General features: G+C 34.8%; 3 protein-coding genes across 5 annotated transcripts in view; 2 read left to right on the forward strand and 1 right to left on the reverse strand.

Annotated features, from left to right (window-relative positions):
- Positions 1-222: 222 nt before the first annotated feature.
- On the forward strand, positions 223-14,765 carry LOC137404271 (NCK-interacting protein with SH3 domain-like). 3 transcript variants are annotated; one of them, XM_068090450.1, is made up of 12 exons: positions 223-320; positions 883-957; positions 1,309-1,442; positions 1,748-1,848; positions 4,047-4,601; positions 4,804-4,966; positions 5,758-5,928; positions 6,738-6,975; positions 8,643-8,723; positions 9,293-9,502; positions 12,724-12,893; positions 14,129-14,765. In XM_068090450.1, the coding sequence occupies exons 2-12, from the start codon at positions 918-920 to the stop codon at positions 14,309-14,311; spliced, it is 2,046 nt and encodes a 681-aa protein (XP_067946551.1). In that variant the 5' UTR covers positions 223-320; positions 883-917; the 3' UTR covers positions 14,312-14,765. The 3 variants fall into 3 exon arrangements, with proteins under 3 accessions (XP_067946551.1, XP_067946552.1, XP_067946553.1); XM_068090451.1 differs by having other exon boundaries at positions 12,727-12,893; XM_068090452.1 differs by having other exon boundaries at positions 6,738-6,957.
- Positions 14,766-18,034: 3,269 nt separating this feature from the next.
- Positions 18,035-24,353, reverse strand: LOC137405178 (SH3 domain-containing protein Dlish-like). Its single transcript, XM_068091406.1, has 4 exons — positions 24,212-24,353; positions 19,267-19,731; positions 18,462-18,578; positions 18,035-18,121 (listed from the first exon to the last, which is right to left on the reverse strand). Exons 1-4 carry the CDS (start codon positions 24,351-24,353, stop codon positions 18,102-18,104), a joined length of 744 nt encoding a protein of 247 aa, XP_067947507.1. The 3' UTR covers positions 18,035-18,101.
- Positions 24,354-25,203: 850 nt separating this feature from the next.
- The window catches only part of LOC137405179 (uncharacterized), a 34,446-nt gene continuing 33,465 nt past the window's right edge, over positions 25,204-26,184 (forward strand). Inside the window, exon 1 of the mRNA XM_068091407.1 lies at positions 25,204-25,255. Coding sequence (XP_067947508.1) covers positions 25,204-25,255 — 52 coding nt within the window. The remainder of the gene's footprint in view (positions 25,256-26,184) is intronic.

Genomic DNA, 26,184 nt, shown 5'->3' on the forward strand with positions numbered 1-26,184 from the left:
ACGAACGTATGGAAATCCCATACCGCGGTATTACTGCGATAGCCTTCACCTTCATGATCTCACTATTGATAAGACTGGGCTTGCTATTTATAACAAAAAATATGTCCACTGTGCGTCGTCAGTAGGAGGATACCCCGTCTACTACTCAAGTATAACAAACTATCTAAGGCTTGTTATACAGCTTCCAGCCGAAACCTATCTTATGCACTCAGTAAGCATACCATAGAGCATCATTATATGTGCCTCCAAAGCTAACTTTAGAGGATTGTTAGAATAATTCAAGAAGCAAGCTTGGAATTGCTATAAATATTTTAATACAGGTAATTAGTGATACATTGGTTTTTTACTACTAATTTTAAAAATGACACCTATCTAAGATGCTTTTCAAATCGATTGTTGTAGCAAATGTATCTAGTTTTTTTTCTGGATATATGAATGTCATGTTTGTGAATTTTTCTTGAATTTTACATTTATCCCACGACCAAACACGAGCGAAGCGAGTGTTTGGGAGCTTTATTGGGAGTTGTATGCTACCATTTTTTTAAACAATGTTGAACATTGTTTAGCCAAATTAATGTTATAGTGTGCTATATGAGTAAGCGTACTGCAGTTCTTAGGTAACTCTACGTTGTGCTTCACATGATCTTCTGCGATTGCTCCTCTACTAGTCCAAGAACTGTAATCAAAGCAATTTTTTAAATGCAATCAATTACAAACAGATTTGATTAAAATCAAGTCACTTGTCAATTAATATCTAACATATCAAATCAGTTGCCTGGTGCACCAAATCAAATCCAAAATCACTCACTAGTGATTTGGAAATATTTTACAAATTTTAGGTACAAAAACATATAGCTAATATTAATTGTGATTTATTGACAGGAGTCTACAGTTTGAGAGGATAAACTCTCCGAATCATGTTTAAAGCAGTGTACCCTTTTAAAAGTCATGATTCAGGTATGTTATAAAAATCGCTGCATTTAACTAGTCTATGTTTTACGGTAAATTATATGTATCAAAACCTTTTTTTAGAACCAATCTAACAGTTGCTTCATTTTTGAGCTTCAGAGTGAGAGATTTTTTGTAAAAGTTAGGAAAATATCTGCTTCCCACCATCAGTGCCTAGTAATCACATTTTAGCATACAGAATGGTTCATTTGGGTTAAAAGGTAATATGAAGTGTATGGAAGTTATGAATTTTAAGGTGACAACCTGTAGTCCATAGTATTATACATGTTATCAATATAGCATTATACACTCTTAAATGTACAAATATAATTATTTTTTAGTTGCCCAATGTAATTACAGGCACGCTTGAGGCCAAGCAAGATGAGCTATTTTGTGCCATAGCTTCAGACAAAAGTGGTTTATGGCTTCAGGCTGCCAATGCTGCGGGTGATGTTGGATACCTTCCTAAAAACTACTTATGCCTTTGTGACTCTGTAAGCTATTTCAATAAACTTCACAGGCTATGTCTCAAAAGTGAAGTAATACTCTTTCTAGTCAGCGGTCACCTAATCATTATTTTCTAGTTAATATTTTGATTCAATATGTTTTCAGCCAACCTTTTTTAGCCATAACTGCTATCGCTTTAAATTCTATCACCATTCCATGAACATATTCATTTTGCTTTAGGTAGGTATCGCTTATCATATATTAGAGTACTAATCATCATACTTATATTAGAGTGGCTCAGTTGAATTCCCTAGATTTAATCTGTGATCAGTTTTCTTTTTACTGCAACCAGGTAGAAAGCAGCTTTGTAATGCAGTTTCTTGACACTGGAATAGCAAGAGCAAATCAATCTATGGCTTACAAATATGGAGATGTACAACTAGAAAAACTCAGGTAATGTTGTGTAGGTTAGCCATGGTTAATGCAATGTCTGCTGCTCTTAAAGGTTGACTTGCAACAAAATTCACATTACAGTTATTTGGTATCAAAAGATTTACCATGTCTTACTCTGTTGTGTTGTAGGTGCCAAATATGTGGAAATGGGATTACAAGCTCTTAAAAGCTCAAAAACGAAAAGCCGCCGTAGATTGGAATCTCTTTATTTCCCTGACGTAGTCATGAAGTTTGGTTATCGTCTTGTCACATGATGTTCTCACGTGAATTGAAAGGGCAATAAAAAGCTCAATATAAAACTTATCGTAGCACTAGTTTATGACAAACACTTCGGGTTTTACCGAAAACCCCGTATCAAATATAGATGCTCGCTACTTTACAGTTTTGTTTCGGTTTGGTCTAATCGGCAAGTCGTAATCTGATCATGTGACCCATTACTTCGCAAATAATTTCTGCAGCACTTTTCGATTATCACAAGTGACCAACAGGCTCGTCATGATTATCAGACAATGATATGTACTCCTTCAAGCTAAGGCTAAAAAGTTAAACGAATTTTTATGGTAAGTTATAAGATATCAGTGCTAAAAGTGACAGCATTACAATGACGATAAAATAGACTCGTAAGAACAATAGACATGGTTTTATTGAATGCGTGAAGTATATTTGTGAAAATATTTCGACGAATAAGGTTGCATGAAAGTGTAAACAGAAACCATCTCCCACAACTACGTCACATTTGAGTTGTTTTGCAAAGAGAATCCAAACTACGGTGGTCTCGATTTTCTGTTCGTTTTTTAGCTTTTTAAAGCTTGTAATCACATTCCCACATATTTTGCACCTACAACACAACAGAGTAAGACATGGTGAATCTTTTCATATCAAATAACTGTAATGTGAATTTTGTTGCAAGTCAACCTTTAACTGTAATAATATCAAGTGATGGCTTTTTTTGGAGATCAGTGTTCATGGTCATGAGTTTGGGTGAGATTTTGCATACAGGATTTTGCTGATATGCATTGACAAGGGTTATCTGTTCATCATATTTTACTGAAAAGTTCATAATAAATCTCGAATCTTTAACAAATACAGTAGAACCTTTACTTACGAAAGACTCTATATACTAAATTTTCAAGTATTTTGGTAGAAATTTGGCTTTGACTTAGAAAACATATTTCTAGATACGAAAGGCACTTTGTATTTTGACCCATTTGTTTTGCATTTTGGCCAAATCCATAGGTACGCTCTACAATGTGTCTCATTCAATTAATTTGCTAGCAAAAGTCAGTAAATGATCAACGTTGTGTTCGCTGTACAATTTAGAATTATCATTTGTCACAGACAAGTATGACAACTCTTTTCATTAGGAATCCAAGTTCTGTGTGTTTATTACGATGGCGTAGATTTTCATTTTGTGCCGACGTAAATAAATCTTTTCGTGTAGGTTCTTAAAAACATTGTTTTGAACAAACAAAACCAGTCCTTTAATGTAACCCCGACTTTTTCTGAACGTCGTCTTAACACATCTGCAGTTTTCACTTACTCTGATTTAGACGGCCAACACCAAAGGTTGACAAACCTACCAATTGTAATTTTTATTTGTAATTTATTTTTTTCCATGCGTACTCTTTCCTTTATATTATGTAGTAATGTGATTCTAACATATATTTTTTAAAGATTTTCACCACTACATATATTTATAATTTATCCAAATTTTATATTCAAGTTTTGCGGCGACCTGGAATAGATTAGTTCACTTATATGATAAAATGGGTGTATACTTGCAAGATTTTTTACTTACAAAATGGCTTCCAAAATAAATTAGTTTCATAAGTCGAGGTTCTACTGTACTTTGATTTTGAGATTTCATTGACAAGCAAGACTGCTAAACTCGGAGTGAGAATCATGTTATATTACCACTATCATGTAGTAAAATGAGAATCATGTTCATTGACTACCGCTACTGCCCCGCTAGTGGTGGTGGTCAATAAACTGATACACGGAGGAATTCTTGTGAATGGTGTGTTTACTATAGAGAGTAGGTAACGCTAATGACAGATTTATTCTGCCACAATTTGTCTGAAAAATCACAGCGGGTATTCAACCTTTTTAAACTTGTGTGGTGTACACAATTTAAATATTTTATGTGTTATATGTAATAAATTTTAATAGCTAATGACCTGTTGTATTGATATTTGCAGAGTATTGACTACCCATAGAAATTACCTTGATAAATATTACAATGACTTTCTTATCCGGCTTCAGCTAGAAACAAACGGGGACAGCGTTGTTCACTCCAGTGTTGCTGATAAGGCTAGCAGCCAAATAGTAGAAAGTTCTCCTGCTACTCCAAACCTTTCTCATAATGCTGCACTCATCACTAGTAGGACAAAACAACACTCTAGTCATGCAGAGCAAAATCTTAGTCATAAGGAACAAATCATTAGCCAACCAGAGCCGATCGGTAATCCTACAAAAGTAGCCTCAAGTCAAACGAGTCAGACCGGAGCCTATGAGGGAAAACTTCCAGTTGATCATCCTCAGGCTAATAATAATTTAGAACAACCATCTATTTCATTGTCCAACACATCAAAGACCTCTACAGAATATGCTGAGAATTGTAAACATTCGTCTCATAAAGATCTGTCTGGAGAGGATCAGTCTACACAGATTAATCAAACGCCCGATAGAAACTTTGAAAAAACACTCGAAAAGGCTACTGGTGATGGGATATATGCGTCCAGAGCATTTCACATGTAAGTTTCGAGGCATATTATATACTTGAAGGACAATAAGTAATCCTACTACCGACCATGAATTTGTCATACTAACTAGTTTACATTTGTTTTGACTTGTATTTCAAAATGGTGCTTTAAAAAAAGCCAATAACTACCATTGCAAAAACTTGATCAATTGCTTGCTCTAACCTACTCATGGACAGACTCGTTTCGTCTGCAGATCATCAGATGTGCTGGCAAGACAGCTAATAGAGGTACTGCGCACCAGTTCAAACCTGTCATACGATATGTGTAAAGTTGGTGTGGCAGCAGTTCTCGAGACCCTCATCAGTCAGGAAGTTCCTTACATTCAACTAGAGGATATTCGCAAGGCTGTCTCAGAGGTACAAAATTTTTGGTCAACTTTTTGTTTGCAGTCAAACCTTAACTTATGATTGCCTCAATATGTCAATTGTGTAAGATATGATCTAAAATTTATGCGAACATTTGTCTCCATACAAAACGACTTTTACATATGGCGTGTGTGGTTTCCTAAACATCGTAAACCGGTCGATAAGCTTGCAATTCTCTTTTGCATAATTTAGCTATTCAAGTAATACTTATTTTTACTTTTTTAATTTTAAAATAATGGACCTCAAAAATATTAGTGTGAGTGGTAGTAGTGGTGAGCAATGGAAGAAGGCAATGTTTTTTTGAATTGAAACAACTACTAATAAAAAACAAAGCGATTATCTTTAATTCATTCCACCAATTCATTCAATCCTAATGGCGGAGTGAAAAAGATTTGATGAAAACATGTTTGGTACACTTTTGTGATGCTATGTAACATAACATAAACTTTAAATTTAACTTAAATAAATTAAGTATACTATGTACACTCGAAATGAGTTTTAATTTTACCCTAAACTTAGTTCTAATTATAATATAATTATTTTAATTTTACTATCTTTTGTCAGCTTTGCTCCTATTGGTTTCACCTTCACTTTTATCCACTCTTTTTACATTTTGTTTTTGTAAGCAGCCTCTTGCATACACAGCCACCTAGTGGCCACGAACATGTTTGAGGCCACTAACTGTTTTACAACTACGGGGTCACTTAACAACTCTTGTAGTAACAACTCTTGCACATTTTCTCTGTTGTTTGTAACATTGTTGACTGGTAAAATACCACTAGGGTCCCTCATCTGACCATTCGGATGCCGAGCTCAGCAATGATCAGTTGGAGATGACGGCCATCTTTGATATGATTGCTGAATGTAAGGACGACTCACAGCAGAGAAGTTGGCCCCTGCATGAAGATGAGTTTTACATATCCGGCAAACTCTCCAAACTGTTAGAGATTTTGGTTGGTTTCACCTGCAGCTTTTTTGTAGTGAATAGCATTTCTAGGATAACTTGCGTTGCGTGTTTGATATGTAGGCAGTTTTATGGGGCAGCTTTCATTACTGAAACCAATCACTGCAATTGCGCTTAAATGAAGAAGTTGTCAAACTGTCTGTTTTAATAATCAACTTGTCAGTCATTCGGACAAAACAAGTAGATAGACTGACACGTTATGAGTCAAGTCCAGGTTTCTGGTAACATTAATGGGTTATGCGCTATCTGCATCATTGCTAGTCTCCGTCTATTATGAACATTCCTAGTTCTCAGGCTATTAATGCTCTAGCAAATGGGAATGTCATCACTAGGGTGACAATGAGTATTCAACATACCCGTAGTGACTTCCTACTTGCGAAAGGTCTTAGGACATCATTTAAACAAACTCTTTCTCAAACTCAAACAAGTTTCATCTTATTGCAAAGTGTTTTGGAAGATGAAAGACTTCAATATTAACTCTAGAAAGGTAGCAACTTTGCAAGGTAGATTTTAAATTTAACCATCTGTGTTCTACCTTATATTTATTGTCAATGTAATCTGTGATTTTTATTTTCATGGAAGTTGTGTGACTTTTTTGCACTGTATTGAAATATCATTTTTTGCTGAAAGCTATTTGTGTTTATATATACATGTATAGCGAGTTTTCATTGACTTTTCTGCCTTGCCTTATAGCAAAACATACATTTTTGCCAAAGACTCTATTATCTCTTTGTCATAGTCGATGTGGCGATGCTGTCAACCCATACTTTGAAAGTTTCCTCTGTATTATACTTGCAGACAATGGGTAACAGAGACGTGCTTCTGAAGGGTATACTAGACAACCTTGACCAAGTGCAGGGTTTGGTTGTGTATTATCAACTGGAAACACGCGCCAGCCTACGAACTATTATGTTACAAATATTCGGTGCTCTCTGCACCATGTCTTCTCTACTCATAACCAACCTGCTGTGCTCTGTTCTCACACTTGAGTTAGTTCGGGATCTGATGTCTACCGCAGGTTTGTTGCAACAGATCGGTACGTCTGCTTTGTACGACTTGTTAACTCTCTCATGTTTATTGCACTGCTTTTAGTTTATTAGAAGTGGTAGAGTCTTGGACTTATTATCAATCACATCTACATGCAAATTGTTAAGATATGTATGTTTTTTTTTACTTAAGAGTGAATTCCAACACATATGTCATTCTCGGCAAATTACAGTTCTGTTGATAAATTACAGTCCTGTTAATAAAAATGAACACAGCTTGTAGAAGTTCAAAATAAGAAGTATATAGGCTAAGTTAAACTATATGTAGCATGAGTGAGACTAAGCTGTGTCACTTCTCTCACCTCCACCTAAACTATGCCATTCCGAGTCTGCAATTGCATTCATATTTCTCTAAGATAAAGTAACAATGAAAACCTCATCGTTACCGATTATTACTTTTATTAATTTAGCTTTACATACAATTTACATTTCTGTGTGTAGCAGTTTCTATAGCTGCATATAATCTACTTGTTTTAATGCTACATATGTTCAGTTTTGTTTAGTATTTTATGTGTTTTTTAGTTCTGAAACGATTGAATAAAATACAGTACATTCATCTAAGAATATTTGTGCCAGCATATGACAGTTTTGGTATACAAAAATAGATTGGATTAGCTTCGTCTGTCGGGTGCCTGTCTGTAATTTATAGGGCTGCTTGTCTACCTTAAACTAGTTACACTAAGCGGTTAACTAGTGTTCCTGACCAAAATTGGTGTTCTCCTAAATTTTATACTTCTCCGCTGGTAAGGTCGTCGCCTTATATTTAGCTAGTTGTTATTGTGTACAGCAGAAGTTGTAATTTTCAAATGTTATTCTCATCATCGTTTTAATCATCATGCGTTTTAACTCACTGTGAATACATGAAAGCTTACACAAGAGGAAGTTGTGCAGTGGCGATCAGTCTTTACAGCCTAAAACTTTGGTTCCCATGGAAAAGCATTTTAGGATAGAGCAAGGTTGGATGATTAGTAAAGAAATGTAATCTAGCCTGTCTGTATGTATTGTGGAAGCCAAACTTCTATCAGTTATGGCAGTTACGGCTGTTTTATATGTTTTACTCAATTTCATCATACTTTGAGCTACATAAAGAGTAGCATGTGTCATACATTGTCACTTTTCTGTGAATCCGGAGGAGGCTGAAAATGTAATTCGTAAACATTTTAACAGTTATAAATACAACTATCGCAGATCGTAGCCAACCTTCAGGGATGGCTAGCTACCATCGTCTCTTTTTTTTTGAATTTTCCAATGTGCATATGGATGAATAAAGAGCTTTAAACAAAATATCTTTCAATCATGTCTTCTATAAATCTATTTTACCCAACCATAGATTTGTATTTCTCTGGCTAGTCTTGTGAAGCATAGCTTAGGGAAGAGAAGTTCGATATACAATGAGAATCTGTAAACGCTTGTCGCCAGGGGCAACGAAAACAAAATTTAGAAAGACCAGAAAACCATGTTTGTTATGGTTGTGTCATGTTTATTATGGTTGTTTCACATACCGAATCAATAGTCAAACTTCACATCACTCTATTATAGAGTGACACATTCTCTATTAACACAGAGAACTATAATAGTTCTCTGTGTTTCCTGTTTCTCTGGACTTGTGATAATATAGCATGAATAGTTGTTAGAGATAGATTATTATGTTTCACAGATGACCAAAGGCTCATGTATTCAGCTGTAGTGTTGAGTATGCTTTTCTCTACTGGTGAACCTATTCCTGTTCAGCATAATAGTAAGTCGGAGATCATACCTACTTTTATCATGAGTTCTTATTTTCTTATTAATATTTCTATAGATCGTTGTCATTCATTATTCATCTGTTGTTCCAATAATTGTACCAAATGTGTTGATGGATATTTACAACGGAGGTGTAATACCACTTCAGCTTTGAGAACTCGTCATAAGTTCAGGCTTGTCCCGGCAATGGTAGTTCAAATATTTTTGTTGTCAAGATCTGAGCTCAATGTATCGTGTTACTGCTAACAGAGAGTAGTCTGTACATTTTGGTTTTTAGATTGGCTTTAGGACATTGACAAGTTACCCTGGTTTCTGTCTCTCTTTGCTATCTAGCAATGCTGGCACCCGTACCAAAATGTACAAAGGGGGTAGCAAAGCTGACACCCGTAACACCGTATGGTGGTACGGGTGTCAGCTTTGCTGATAAGACCTCACTATTCAATCAGATTAACCCAGAGATCTCAGTATTGATCATGGTACACACCTTACCAGACTGCTTTTACATTGGCTAGCCTTTAGTTTTTCATCCATGATTTGTTGCATAGTAAAAATGTTTGCTTACAGCGCTACTGTCGAGCTCCTTCATTGATTTCTTACTTGATAAAGTTGAGACAAGCGCTGACTCTCGGATGACTGACGTTTGCTTTGAGCTGTTGCTTTCTTTCAACCAGCACTTCAGCGATCCCGACAGCAACATTGTTCTTCAGCAGCTTTCTTCCAGACATGACTCTGCTGTGCTTACTCAAAAGTTTGTCAAACTCTTCAACTCAGGCGGTGAGCCTCCCAGTTCTAACCCCATTTGCGTCTTACTGTCTGTTAAACAATAATGAAGTTCAACCATTATTGACAACTTATTGTAGTTTTGTCTAATGCTAAAAAGAATAAGTCAACATGCGAGGTGGGTTTGAAACAAAAAAGAATTATTCAGTCATTATCTAATGAGAAGCTAGTTGATAATGTTTAGTCACCTGCCTAATGGATTTTAATAGCCAACATAGATGACTGCTTCTAACCTTGTGATATATTGTTGCGATATACGTATTCTTCTGTTATTTGTTAAAATAAGCTACCATGAAACCTCTGTTTGAACGCCATGGCGCTCTATTTCTCAACCTTTCCTCTATAGTGGCGTTTAATTAGAGGGGGCGTTCAAATACAGAGTGGTGCTGTATTTTTGACTAGTTGGTCAGAATTTTAAAAAGATAAGTTTAACCCTTTTACGATTGAAGCAATGCTAATGTCGCCTATATTTTACACTCATATTCGGGTAAATCAACATTAATGCCATCAGCCTCAGTATTTTTACTAAACTGTTTTTCTTATACATTGAAGTATCAGACCGAGTTAAAAAAACAGTTTTAATTACAAAGTATTAGCGTGGTACAGTTATTAATTATATGGATGGTGTCGCTTTTAAAGTTTTAAAGAAACAACTGTAAAGCTTTGAAGTTAGAAAACGGACATGACATTTTTAACCCTTTGAACCCTGGCCATATTTGTCAATGCTTGTCAGTACTGTAACCCTGGACAATTTGTCCTACGATCTGAAGTTTTTAAACTTTTATTAAATATATCAAAATGTGCTCATAATACAATGATATTTGGTGGAACACTAGTAAAAAAGTCAGGCAACCCACAGCAAATGTCATCAAACAGAAAAAACAGTACTTCACCATTATTTGGGCTAAAACTATAAAAGTCCGTACGATTTAAAAAAAGCTTGTAAAAACATTTACAGTAGTATCATATCCATCAAGCACATGTTTTTCATCATTTCATGACTCAAAATAAACGGAAAATTTATAATTAATATTATAAAACTCTTCATTTGCATCACAATCATTTATGGCCTACCAACGAACAAGTCGTATCGATTTTTTGAGGCAAAAACTGACTCATATATAAAAATCGTTCGATAGAGTTCCTGAAAGTATTGTCATCGTTCATCAAAACGCTTAAAGTCTTCAGGTAAGATTGCAAACCACATCATGTACTAATCTAAAAACATTGGATATGATTTAGGCCTGAGTGACTTCAAATCAGAGTTTAGTTCTGATTATTGTGACTATCGATCTTCTCAGGTACACCGTACACCACTGCAGCCACAATGAAAAAATTAATTATCATTTACGTAACCGAGTATTTATTAATAGGCCTACTATTTTGTGGACACTTTTTTACTTATCAATTTCTATCATGGGTTCATAAAGGTCAAAGAATGTAAAAGTGGTGGACAAATAGAGGTGGCATTCATTTAAAAGGTGGTTTTGTATTTTTAATCCTTGTTCTATAGTGGCGCTCAAATAAAGGTGGCATTCAAATAAAGGTGCCTTTCAAATAAAGGTGGCGTCAGGGTTGGAAAAAACCACGGTTTTTATGAAAAAACCAGATTTTTTTGGTTTAAACCGGTTTTTATGGTTTAAACCGGTTTTTATGGTTTAAACCGGTTTTTATAATTTTACCAAGGTTTTTGCAATTTTAAGTCTAATTAACATCACTTACTATAGTTGCATGATTGAGTATTGAACATACATATGGGGAATCATCTGTTAAAGATGGTACTGTGGGAGTTTTTATGGGAAAAAGAGAGAAAACATGAAAAATGAACAGACTCATTCTGAAAAATTTCAGAATGAGTCTTTAATCAAACATGATTGATGAAATACAGAGCAGAAATCTTATCATAAAGTGAATATTTTACATACAGCTCTATGTATAAGTAGGAATTTCAATCCAAGTGATTAGTCGTGTGGTAGTGTAAAGCAGAGCATAATGCAGATGCATCACTAGTGTATGGAGCAGTGGCAGATGGCTCAACTTCTATCACCTGAATACTAGCATCACTGTCTAAATTGGTGTTTTCAGCTTGACATTTTGCTACGTGAGCTTTAAACCTATCTGCGTGACCTTGCATTAGGACAGCACACCCATTACATTTTGCCTTGAAACCTTTGCCTTTTGCAGTTTGAGTGAAAAACTGCCAAGCGGGATCCTGTTTGCGAGGCATGTTGGAAGTGTGAGGCACAACTTTAACTTTTCAAAACACAAAATGATAAACTGAATTCTAACAATTCAACTACTTTGGTTTGTGCCCACTAAATGAAATATTAGTTTGCAAACAGAAAGCTTTTGCCTAAAAGGATTTTATTGTTTTAATTTCTAATTATAAGTAATCCTTTCTCACTGGCCAGACTTGAAAAACTATTCATTCATTATTAGAGACGATGATTGGATTAGTATATTTCACATGGTTTTTATATTTCATCAGTAAAGAGATCATCATATCACTTGATAAAGTCTAGTGAAAATGAAATTCACCAAGTCATTGTTGTGCTAGGATTTCATGTAGTTTCAACTTGAGCTCTGCCATCAATTTACTACTGTGTCCTAAATAGATTTCCACAGCTGATAATTACATATAATTGCATTTCTACCGCACATGAACCACTAGGAGCTTAAAATATTAGGTTTTTCACCAAAAAAAATGAAAAATTCGGAAAAAGAAACGGCTTTTTCAGCTGGTTTAAACCAAGTCAACCCTGGGTGGCGTTCGGATAAAGGTGGCATTCAAATAAAGGTGGCGTTCAAATAAAGGTGGCGTTCAAATAAAGGTGGCGTTCAAATAAAGGTGGCGTTCAAATAGAGGTTTTACAGTATATGTAATCTATTATAATACACATCGTGTTTATGGTTGAGAAGAGTTTCTGCCTTATGAAGATTTTAGACACTCGGAGAATTTGTTATTGAAACGACATGTTACAGTCAATACTTACCGCTCGTTACATGGGTGTTCAGCTGAAAACAATGGAAAAACTCTTTTCTGACCCCAGCAGAAGTAACCGTTAATGAGCCTTCCTAACCTTTTAGACAACGGAATCCACTCAATCAAGTCGACACCTAAACCATTTTGAACATTTTTCTACCATTTTTAGAACAATAACTATAGTTCTTTGGCTTTCTGTTCGAAGCTGATTCTGTGCTGCTATCCACTTTAGAAGACCCAGTCAGAATAATACCAAATGAAGAACAAATCCATTCTGTACTGAAGTTTGCACTTGATCTCTATTCTCAAAGCACAACATCTCAGCTAATATACACAAACGATGCAAAGGTTCTCATAGAGATCGTTATAAGGCAGCTCACTAACCTCTCCGATGAGGATGTGGTAGGTATAATCAGAGAAACTAGACTTTCATCATCAATTGTTTGTTGATATATTCTGTCCATAACATGGAATCAACTCCCTCATTTCAGAAGGATGGTGAAGATAATAAAAATGTGCACAGAAAACCATGTTTTGTATTGTTTAAAGCTCATATTGTGAATGTCATGTGCATCTAATTTACTTTATTTAGTTAAGATGGTCTAACATGAGAAGGTAACTCTTCCTTCTAGTAGTACGTAGGCAAGTTTCTAATCTTTTACACATTAAGTGACTCTTCACTAGTTTTAACATTTCTCATTAGATTAACTGCTGTAAATTTTTACTTATAAGTCGAAAATTAGACACCAAATTTTAAGCTCAAAAACCCAAACTCGACTTATACGGCGGTGACGTTTTTCATGACATGAATTTTAGTGAAATTCAAGTTCTAAAACCATTGCTAATTAAAATTACATGATATGACATATAAGGATCTATTTATAAAATATTAAAATACTAGTAATCCTACTTACCTTAAAATAGATCAAACACATAGTCCCATTCTTCACCTTCCAAATTGTCATCGCTAGAATTCTCTTCTGGAATAACATGCTTTTTTGAATTTAATGCTTTTTCGTCGTATTTGTCTACAAGCCCACACTTTGGTAATCCGTTTAGCACATCTGCTATCGTTCATCCATCCTTTTTTTGTATATGAATCACGATTCCTAACAAAACTCTGTCTTGCGGGATTGCTTTGTTCTTAAACGCGTTTTATCAGAGAGGACAGTTTTTCTCTATTAGTGAGGCAGGCCAATACAATGGTGAAGTGCTGTTCTTCGCCAATTGTGATGAAGTGCCTTGTAGTCTTCACTAGAACTGTCTTATCTTGTTCTTTTGTTAATAGTTGTATTGGCTGACGGCACCAAAAAACATGGGCATTTTTGTTGATAGCATTTTTGAATGTCATTGTCTCAGCCACGCTTGCCCGCCTCTGATGTTGACTGAACTATTAGCGATTTGAACCAGGGTTGCGGGGTCGACTCATACGGCAGGTGCATTTCAAACAAAACCAGGATTTTTAAACCAAGCTTTAAGCCTCAACTTATACGCAAACCGACTTGTACGCCAGGGTTTGTGGTATTTGCTTCTGCTTTTCCCTTAAGCTAACTTCCAAGTTGGAGAAAATTTAGCTTTTCAATTCAAGCGCAACACACATAGTAGAAATATCTGAACATATATTATCTCTGTTTCAGATGCGTACAGACTATCTGTCACTGATGCATCTAATAATTTCCAACTCTAACTACCACGAACACTCCCATCGGAAAGATGACCTGATCTCAGCTCTCAACCAAATAGAGTTCAATGAGGAGGCAACTACTAGTCAGTCTGAAATGGATATTCGAATTGTCCAGGAAATAAGAAAAGCTCTATGAGTGCTCTAGTTCATATATTACTGAGTGCAGTATTGTATGAGCATCGCGTTTAGTTCATCTTGTAATTCACCATCAGCTCAGCTTCTATGCTGTTGATCAATTTGTTTAGCTAGTTTGCTATCACCATAGCTACGGAAATGTTCAGATTTTATCAATAATGTAACTCATCTTCTAAACTTCTCACATCTAACTGAATATTAACTTCTTTCAGCTGCATGCTGACATATCATTCGGCTTCATGTTTATTTTTGGCATGTTAACAATTCCTTACTTATTGGTGCTTTGCAATCAAACCCTTCAAGTCATAATATTTTTATGTTCCGCCATGTTCTATTTTATTAGCTAAAATATGTCAATGTTCTCATTGTTTATGTCTAATTTGGTCTTTTGGGCTCAGGTTAAATTGCTAAATTGAAAAGTACCAAAGATTAATGATTATTTTTATTTATTTATTGTAGCTCTCGATTTATATATGTATGCATATATATAAACATATACATACATATATATAATATATATAACATATATATTGATTATAAATAGTTGATTATCCTACTTTTATGTTCAAAAGTAATTCTACGACTAAACATAAACAAATAAGATATGGTAACATTCAAAGAAAGAAAAGAACTCTACACTAGTTGTATAAGAACTCTACACTAGTTGTATAAGAACTCTACACTAGTTGTATACACATGTAAATGGAATAATTGATTGAATTAAAAGTTATCTGGAAAGTCGAATTGTTCCTTTCTATACTACAAATCTGTTTTCCAAAACAGATCTGTGATGAAGAAACCAAAATTTGAGTTTACAGATAAGTTACTTTAATTAATACATGTATATACATGTATATAAATTTCAGTGTTTGTTGATCTGCTGTTCATGTGTCCAGTTATAGCGATAAAATTATAGGCATGAAAAATTCACCTTTCACCGGAATTGAACCAAGAACCTCCAGTCCTGCAGAAAGCCGTACTATAAAGTACACTACTCGTCCAACTGGCCAAACTATGGAATAATTAATGTACTTATTAGACCTGCCAATCTTTAATGTCGATTGGTTAAAATAGCACACTTCGCTCTTCGGCTGGCATGCTTGAAGATTATGATTGCGTGAGAAGTCAGGACTCAATATTTTTTCCTAATACTGGCTGCAAAAGAGCGAACACGGATCTTATCATTGTAAAGATTTAGAGCCTAAATTTCTCAAATTCATTGGGTAAAGAAACTTAGCCAAATAAAAATAAATAAATTTTCTATGAAAAAGCTTTTTGATTACCCATGCAACATGGGCATTGGTCTAGTTATATATAGATATATGGCTCTCTTCCTGATTTCATTTTACGCTACCTAGTTTTTGTTCAAATTGTTCATGAGGCAGACTGGTTGAGCATGCCAAAATTTTTTCTCTATTATTTATGACATTTAGGTATATTAGTACATGTATTAGTAATTTTCATTGCCATAAGTGTTCAAATGTCATCAGGCGTTGCCATTAATCATTGCTTTTGATTCTGTTTTCTGTCTTAATGTTATCTTATTGTTATTAAAATTTTATTGCTGTTCCAACCACTACACTGAGATTTACCTTTGTCAAAAAGCCTAGGTTCTCATCAACAGGCTCCGGAAGTCACTCATCTTCCTGACTTGTTTGTACTAGTTCTGCCATTATTATACCATATATCTATTTAAAATTTCTATCTCAGTCTCTTAATCTTGTCTTATTCCTTTTTGCTATCAGCTGGTTTATATATTCAAACAAACAGCCTCAGTTATTTTTAATCCCATTGCTTTTGGTAATTCGAATAAATCATTTTCAAACACAAAAATTCTAGACAATATTGATGTAAAGTTTAACTAGCGATGATAGATAACTCCAATCACGCTAAACTTCACAACTAAACGATTTAAGCAAACTAATATGTAAATATTATTTGGAATTCATTTAGCCTTCTCTAGACCTAAACATGACCCTTAAGGCTCGCTTGTTTAGGTACCCTTGAAGCAATTAGGTGATAATATAATTTCCCCTCTTGTAATTCATGCTAATTATATTCCTCTCTCTCGGATATATTTGTATTAAAGCTGCAACTCAAGGTTTATGAATTATGTAACACCAGACCATAGAGTTATCTTCTGCGGGGGAAAATAACTCTATGCACCAGACCTATAAGTTAAGTTTAGTTAGCATCAGATCTTGTTCATCATAGCACCGTTTCATGGTTCTTTTAATGTTTTCTAATTTATCATCATTCATTTGTTATGCAAAAGTCTCTGCCTTCCTACTCGTGTGCCTGCAGTCTCCTATGTCCCTCTATATAATTATTATTGTTTTATGCTATATTCTAACCTTAAGTCTTATGAGACGGAGTCGCTCTTTAGTTTGTTTTATTGTATAATAGCCAATGGAAACTGAAAGGAAGGGATGGCAGACCACTCTCACTCTTTCAGTACCATGTCTTGTGAGGTCGTAGGCGATCATGGTTCTTATACACGTTTTATAACCATGACATTTTTGGCAAGTTTTAACAGTGGGTTTTCATTGCCTTTTGTTGACTGTTTTTAATGAGACACCATTTCTAGCTAGCTGGCTGTTGGCTCATAGAGGAGCTCCTCCGCTCTTTGTCAGGTTTTGCTTTTAGTTCATAAAGCATGTACACAGCAAATAAAGGCAAGAAATTTCATTTTTTCTTAACACTTTTTGATTTGTAGGGTAACTACATGTAAGTATGATCTATTTCCTTTAATTATTCACTAAAGCCATTTAAATTTAACTTACTACTTGTCTGCTTGCATCTCTCTAGCATAGAATAAGTTAGGCTGTCAGAATTTTCTAATAGCAGTTTATTACAAGTGACTGCATGTACAACACAGTGGAAAAGCTCGCCAGATCTACAGTTTTATAAAAACGTACTTTTATTTCATATGGACTTACGCGCCATGTTAAACAAGGCTCTTTATTTTGCTTGCTATGGTCACATCGGTTAATTTTAATTTAGGATTATATAAGTCTAATATATGTGCCATAATAAAAGGAGAATATGTTGGAAACTGGCTCATAAAATGTAAAGTAGGTTTGCGTTGGTGACTAGAACTTCTGTAATTAGGCATTTAGTATTCCGTTTATACTCTGCACATCACTGATTGACTCTCAATGGGTAAGGATTACTATAACAGTACTAAACAGTGATTGAAGATTGGTATGATAATACTGTTTGTTTATCAGAGTTGTGTGCCCAATCAAAAAAGATATCGCATATGAAAGAGGTCTGAGGTTCAGTAAAGGTTACAAGCATTACAAAATAGTATATGATTACATGATTGCTAAAGTCAATTGTTTTCATAATTAATTTATTTCAAATTGATTGTTAAGAAAGAACTTTCTGATCATATCACAGAAGTTTCTAAAGTGCTTCTCAGTTCTCTTTGAATATCGAACCATTAATATTCCTAGTATTGAATTGCTGTTCTTGCAAATACTGACTGAGGTTACACTCCATTCTCACTAATATTGTTCTCTTGGCTGGTTTTAGCGGTACTCGCTACTTATGTACCTCGTGTTAGTGAGAGGGTATGTCAATCAGAGCTTAGGCATGCTCAGACTCTATCCAGCAATAGAGACGACTTGACTGCTAATTCAGCTATTAGTAATGAGTTATCACAGAACCTTGTGGTCAGCTGTAATAACAGGATATATGGTTAATAATCTGTGATGCTGCGGCGCTTTATCACAGTTTTCTTCACTGTGGCTCTTCCTATGCAAACATTCATTTCCTCGAGCCATCGGTCATATAATGACATCATCATCTGGAAATAATAGAACATTGATTTAGGTATCTAGTTGACACTCAAGAACAGGTGGTAATGATGATATTGCCTGTTAAATGAACTAGTGCTGCAGCAGCATCTTTAAGTACATTTAGTTTAAACAAGAACTAATAAGGAAAGTTTAAAATAATTTTAAATGGTTAAGTTTTAGCAACTTGGCTTCAAGTTATTGTGTCAAAAAACTACAATCTGAGTAGTGCTTGGAAATATACCACTCTTGAAGGGTTGTTTCTAAAGCGGAGAAGGCAACTCTTCATCAACTAGATTATTGTAGGTATGATTCAATGTGATAATTTAGCATGCTGCTTCTGTAAGTTACCTGGTGCCCATGTAGCCTGCCAGAGGTAACTGCGAGGTACAAAACCTTCAGTTCCATTTGAAGCTTGTATGTAGTACCAGTCATGGTCATCTTTGTTTAGCACAGTAACGCAGTCACCTGTAAGAATTTCAAAAACAATCAGATGTCATCATCCATATTTTATTTTTATTGTTACTAAGGTAAAACAGTCTCATAGTTAGCATAGTTAGTACACAATTATTTTGTACCTATTTTATTCTACAAATTTATCCAAAACTGGCTCATTTTGGCAATTGTGTTACAGGTTCAAAATTCCTGCGGAAAGTATTTATATTTATCCTTCCGCACATATGACCAACATCAATTTCTATTTCATAGCACCAACATACTACATCCACCATCGTATTTTCAGTTTATGAGCTTTCTCATACTACAACTTTCCATTCACTATCTTGACTTGTCCGCAATACTATTATATTACTAACTTTTCAAACACATTCGTTCAACTCAATCAATAATTCCTGATTCCCATCTTTTCAATTTTTTTTTCTCCAATGGCATGTAAGGAAAAACATCATTTTGTTGAGGATTGTCATTGCCAATTAAAAGTTATACATACATACGTATTATACAACCCAAAATATAGTCTAGTGAGAATAACGTTGTTTCATTTTATTTTCAGGTTTGCACGTCTGCCTATCTTATTAATATTTATAATAATATTGAAAAAAAATTTCTCAAATGAAAAAAATAATTTTTTAAAAATTGGCAAACTGAGTAAATCTTGTCAACAACCTGTTACTAGATTTGAGAATTATATTCGAACCTTTAAAGATAGTTGCATCATTTTCGTCTTCTCCATGAAAGTTGTGCAGCACGAGATATTTCCCTGCAGGTTTTCTAACAAAAGATTCTACGAGGCCTGAGTAATCGCTGCCGTTCAGACTTTTTTCAGAGTCACTACGAGTAAAGGAAGCATCAGATATGTAGCCAAATACATCAAAGTCTCCCAATTCTATTTCACCGAAGGATAGACTTTTGGCCAACTTGCTTGTTGACGCTCCATCTATTTCATTATCGCTGTCAACTTCTTGCCGTTCAACTTCTTCAACAACTTCGGTGTGTTTGGGTCGTTGTATGTGTCGCGGTGATTTGTTTTCCTGCTGTATTTTTTTTACCCGCTTTCTGTCTACGCTGGTTAGAAAGTTTGATGGTACAAAACCATGTTCTCCAGATTCTGTTAGAGCATAGACCCATTGGTTTTCTTCATGAGTTGCATAGACTATTTGACCTGCATGAGAAAAACTATCAAGTCACTGTTTTGTGGATAATTTGTAAGTATACTTTGAAACAATCGGCCGAAGTAACCACAACTCTCCTACCATTCAAGTACCTGTCATGATTGTCAACTGTAGATCCTTGTTAACCTGATTTAGGAGTTACTAGCTGGAAGTGAACATGTTTTCTTAAATAATTGACCAACTAACCAACAAACTGATAAAAATAATTTAGAACTTTTTAAATTAAACTAAAGTATAATTTTCAGAAATTATACTTTAGTTACAACCGGCGTCTAAATGTCCTTAATGCTGAGGAGTTACACGTCTTTTCGGATAAGATATGTATTTACTGTTTAAAATACTCAAATTGTATCTCCAATCTACCTGACCATTCTTTACATTTTACATTTCTACTTTCCTAGAAAAACCACAACACTTTATACCAGATACCAACACCTTGCCAGTTCACATTATAGTACAACGTTATGCAAAATGAGCTTTTTTCAATACACATAATTTACTTCACTATTTTTTGCTTTAACTCTCATAGTCTAATGTGATTTACACGGCCTTGACCTGTGAAAATAAAGCTAATAGCTATCTAACATATAAACTGAGAGCCATGATTATGTTGGCTTATTCTGAGTCAGCAGCAATGTGTGCAACCTACATCTTTGCTGACAAGTTCAGGTTGCTAAACCCACATAACCAGTTGCCTCTCACATCCAATATTGTGGAGCATCAATGTATACTAGATACCCATGTGAACGATTACAATACCCATTATCTACCATGCAGGAGCAACCAATTTATTTGCGAAAAACTTGAAGTATTACCATTTCAATAAATTAGTTTTTCTGTAGCAGGTCTCTGTCATATTACATACAGGCAACTCAAAAAAACTTTGATCCATCATCAAGAACTAATCAACAATACCATTTCATTGCATAGGCGAGTTATTCTTCAGTTGCTATGCTGATATTGCTTGTGGTAGTAAGATTTTTGGAGGGAGACAACTACTGAAAATACTTCCTTATCACATGAAGATGTTTATGGCACTAAACAGCTGAAACAATTACATAACAGAACATTCTAGAACTATTTAATTACTTGAGATAAACAAGTACTTTTAACTTTTTAGTTGAGTTCTGATTCAAGCAGTTAAGATTAGATCCCATTGAGTTAGCCATTAGGGAACAACTAGAGTTACAGGCTAAGATTACAATGAGGAAGTAGCATAGGCACACGACTCCTATTTTTTTATCCATTCTGCATTCAAGATAATTTTATTCTAAAGCTAGAAAGCATATGACCTACCCAGTATGCCATTGTGTTACAATAGCTCAGCTTAGCTATAGTGACAGCCCCCCAATAGAAACAATCCAGAATGAAATGAATGGTATTCCTATAAGAAATTAGCTGTCTGTTTTGGTTGTCAACATCAGGAACAATGAAAACCAATTCTAGCAAGCGTTCAAACGCTTATGACTTTATGTTCAACAACCAGTTTAATGCTTTCTGTGCCACTGTTAAGTTGTATATAAAATAAGTTCATTATAAAATGGAAGCCCTAATGGTACCGCGACTTACATCTCAATATCATCACTGAAGGCCTTAAAAATTACAACACTGAAGTCTTTGATCAAGCTTAACTATGCTGTAAAAAGCACCTGTTGAATGTGTCACTCTTGCTTTATATCTTACAATTGGAACATTTTTTATATACAGTCGCTGAGGGTCTGATGCCCCCCCCCCCCTTCAGTATTGTTCCGAGAAAAGATAGTTGATTATCAATAAGACTTGACACACATTTAACCACCCGCTCAGGGCTAGATTGAAATTAAATTAAGGCATTTCGTGATGTTGGGCAAAAGACAAGGACTCTGAAGGTATATTTCTAGCAGCAATTAAGCTAAGCACTTTCAGTTTTATTGATATTTCTTTGGAATTCAATAATCTACTGCTCTTTACTCTATCAGCTTATGCTGCGTTTGTCATCTCTTCATTAAATATGCAACTCTGCCAACTGTTCAGTGGATATACGCACACTTCAATTTATTCCCTATGCTCTATTTGAGGAAAGGCATTGTGCAGCCTGCAAGACGATGTTATTGACCGAGTTTAGCGTTTTTAGTCTTGTTTGTTGAAATTTATCCTTAAACAAAGCGTCGCGCTAAGGAGATAAATATTTCAGGTGCTTTTGTATTTAAGCATTCTTGACTTGATGTATTGAAAATTTAAACATTTATTAGTTTTTAAAATTATGCGTCAGGTTCGTCCCAGATATTTGCATCTAGTGTCTGTTAATTATTTAAGAAAGGTCTTTCAAAGTCGAAATTTCACTACAAATGAGTAGGTTATATATTATTTTTGAATATTATTTCAGTGATAAAATTATTAAAATAGCAATAGCTGTTTAAAGTGACTTTGTCAAAACTTTTAAAATATTACATTTATTGCTGAATAAAATAACTCATTAGAAAAAAGAATTTTCAAATGTTCTCAACTCGCAAGTATGTGAGTAAAAATGGAGTTTCTATTGTATCAGAAACTTTTGAAATCTTCGCCAATTTGTAAAAATGCCATCGGTAGTATGAGGTTGCAGCCACTTGGCCGTGGAGAATTGAAACTGTTTTGCACTCAGCAGCTGCCAAAACTGGTACATAACAACTATTTATATTCAAAGACCAATGAGCAGGTTATATACTTCTGAAATCTAAAAACTCTGAAATATATCCAAACAAAATTCAACAATATCATTAACCAAATCCAAAATACAAACTTTCGAATTCCGAATTAATTTTGGCAAACTATTATGGTGGGTTATTAGTAATAACATCACTCACATCAGTGATGATGTAGTGTGGTTGTCAGTGCAGATCTTACGTTAGTAATCAGTTAGCAAAGCTGAGAGATTGAAAGCCTCCCACCTCATAAACAGTGAATTTATTGAAGCTGGCCCAATAAAATCATGATTTGATATCTGCAAACGTGCGAGTTCAGCACTCACCATTTCTAGGAAAGTTCCACTCTAGAGATTCTCATGTACAACTTACGATAACTCGGAAAATTCGATAACAAGAAAAATTCGGTGACAGTCATCTGTATTGACCAATTGACCAAGTTAGTTAACTAAGTTACGGTTTGTGAGTAGTTATAATGACTCGAGTGAGTTATAATTAGCTGAGAGTGGCTTGCCTGAGTGGAAGTTTTCTCTTCGTATCGCTTACTTATAGGAGTTTATATTCTCAATGTTCCTTTTCTCATATAAACCTTTAAAGGCAAATGGGCTAGTCACAGCAAAGAGAGTAAGTCTCCTCGGAGACTTACTCTCTTTGCTGTGAGGCACAAACAGTCGCTGATTAGTCGCTGCAGTTCATGTAGTTAAAGATGAACTTGCACAAGATTTTAGTAGATTTTATGAGAAATTATCAGTATTTTTCTATCATTTGCGATTGTCTTTGATGTTTGAGGTGGTCTGCCTGCCAGGTTGTTTCAAGATCAACATCAACAAAATTTTATTGCGGAAAAAAATGTTCAGATTCAAGCGGAAGTTCGATTATGACATTGATAATTGCAAAGAGACAGACAAAATAGGGATACATAAAGCTGCAATTTGAACGCAGCAGCAGATGTCATCTGTAACAATGATACCAACTAGTGATGTCATCTGTAACAATGATACCAACTAGTGATGTCATCTGTAACAATGAGACCAACTAGTGAATTTTTTCTGAGAATTTTAGTCGAGATCAAGTTTTGTCTATTTTAACCTTGAAACACCCCGGCAGTCAGATCACTTCAAACATCAAAAACAATCACAAATGATAAAAAAAATATCGATACTTTTCAACAAAACCAACTAAAATGTTTTGTAAGTTTATCTTTTAATGTGGCTGCAGAGGCTGCATAAGACTTGAATGCCTATCACTATGTGTCATCCAACATTTATGTAGAACTTTTGCTCTTGAAAAATTAAAAAGTGACTACAGAGGCTGGAGGTTTAGAGTCCTATTGTTTACTAAGAAGCTACACATATTGAGTGTGCATGCCACGAAACCTCCCCGTTTTATATCGACCTCGCTGATTGCATGTTGAACAGCCATACTGACAATTTTTCTACCCATGAAGTTTTTCAAAGTAATTTTAGACAATCTTTACGTTTGTTAGTTGTGATAAGAATTAAAACGATGATGAGCTTATAATGTAGTTTCTAAAAACCTTTCACTAAACAAAAAATTGAGCTGCTCTCAGAATGAGCCAATGAAAGTAAGCGACATAAAAGTGCTACACAAGTATCTACATGCTAGACTTAGAACCAAACACATCAATGTTCATATCAAATGCCTACATCTATGAGAAATATAGCTCAGCGTAACCATTGCTAAAACTTTGGAAATCACTGGAAATGCAGTTATTACCATTTATTACCTGTTCTCATCATTCTTAGTAACACATATTGTTTACTCGCCTGGTTTATGGAGCACTCACCTGCCTCGACCTGCAGTTCATCCGGACCATCAGGCACAAAAGAGTGTTTAACGACCATCATGGTTAGTCGATCGCTAGACAAATCCGTCGTTGGCAATATTCTGTTTACGCTGTCATCTCTAGCTCGTGTTTCTTGATGCATCTCATCTGTATTATTATTAATATATTACTTTATTGGCAATAATTTCATTTCGAACAAAAGTGTTTTTCAAATTATGTCATATAACAGTTATAAAACAAAAGAAAAAAGTGCAACAGCCGCCAGAATCAAATAAATAGTTCGACATACAGTATAGTGTTTAAAATACTCTTTTCTGCTAAGAGTGGATATTAGGTAGAACATTGTTTAAATAGCTTAGCAATGATATTTTCAAACTTTTTAGATATCGTATGCAATTTTTCGTATCATGTAAGTTGAAATAAGTTGAAATCTTGCAACTGTCCTGTAATAATGAGGACACAAACCATGAAAAATCTTGAAACCTTTAACTGACGCAAAATAAACGTTTGGCATAGGTAAAATAAGAAAATGCAATAATTTGGAAAGATCATTTGTTGGAATAAGATATGCTGGAATATGATGTAGGTTTACAATTAGCCAAAATGCTCTTTTCGCAACAAAAATAACTCATTAGTGACATCTTTTAGATCATAATAAATGTGTATATAATAAATAGGAAATATGGCAAAAGGTAGACTGATAAATCTATTAAGACTGATAATACTGATAAATCTGTAATATATACAAATTATGTCTGACTTCACTTATCTACACCGATGAAAACGAACGTTACTATTTCGTAGTCATGGAAACTACATACCAAAAGGTCGTTATTGCATTACAATTTGTTTTGATTGTGCATAAGGCTTTTGTGCAAGAAATTTATATTGATAAAATTAGCAGAGTAAGACAGGTTATGAGGTGACAGGACAGGACAAGATGAGACAGGTTGAGAGTGAAACTGATCATGGTTATGAGGTGACAGGTCAAGATGTCACATGTTGATATTGAAACTGGTCATGGTTATGAGGTGGCAGGACAAGGTGTGACAGGTTGAGAGTGAAACTGATCATGGTTATGAGGTGACAGGACAAGTTGTGACAGGTTGATATTGAAACTGATCATGGTTATGAGGTAACAGGACAAGATGTGATAGGTCGAAATTGAAACTGATCATGGTTATGAGGTTCAGGACAAGTTGTGACAAGTTGATATTAAAACTGATCATGGTTATGAGGTTCAGGACAAGTTGTGACAAGTTGATATTAAAACTGATCATGGTTATGAGGCGCCAGGACAAGTTGTGACAGGTTGATATAAAAACTGATCATGGTTATGGGGTGACAGGACAAAATTTGACAGGTTGAGAGTGAAACTGATATGACGGTTAAAAGATTACAGGATAAAAGAATTCATGAAGATTTCAGCAAAATGATAAGATGTTGAAGAGGGCAGACAACTTATGAGGTGATAGGCTGAAGTAATGTATAGTTTATGAACTAAAGAGACAGGATAGGACGAGTTTGATGGGATAGACAAGCATAGTTGCAATTATCTGATGATGATCTACTAAAAGGTAAGTGTGTTCAATTCAAACTCTAATAGGTTCACTCACTTACAATAAACCATTCTATAAAGGATTAACGTGTGACCAGATTGACACTTGCTTAATAAACAAGATTGCATGCTGAGGAAAATCATGAAAGCTTTAAGGCAGAAAACATATATGAATATCGGGTTAGCGAGTTCAAAATGGTGACAGCTTTATTCTGTAGTACAACAACAAATCTGTGCATGTTACTCAATATTGTGGTCGTACCTGATACATGTAAATTTCTCATTACCAAGTCAAAATTTATGCATACATGTATAATACTACTTATATTACACTACCTATATGATTAAAATTAGCTTTGAGAAATTGATATGAAATCTCTGATCATGAATATACTTGTCTTAAACATGGTTGTAA

Source organism: Watersipora subatra, chromosome 9, assembly GCF_963576615.1.
Source record: "Watersipora subatra chromosome 9, tzWatSuba1.1, whole genome shotgun sequence".
In the NCBI taxonomy this organism is placed as follows: Eukaryota; Metazoa; Bryozoa; class Gymnolaemata; order Cheilostomatida; family Watersiporidae; genus Watersipora; species Watersipora subatra.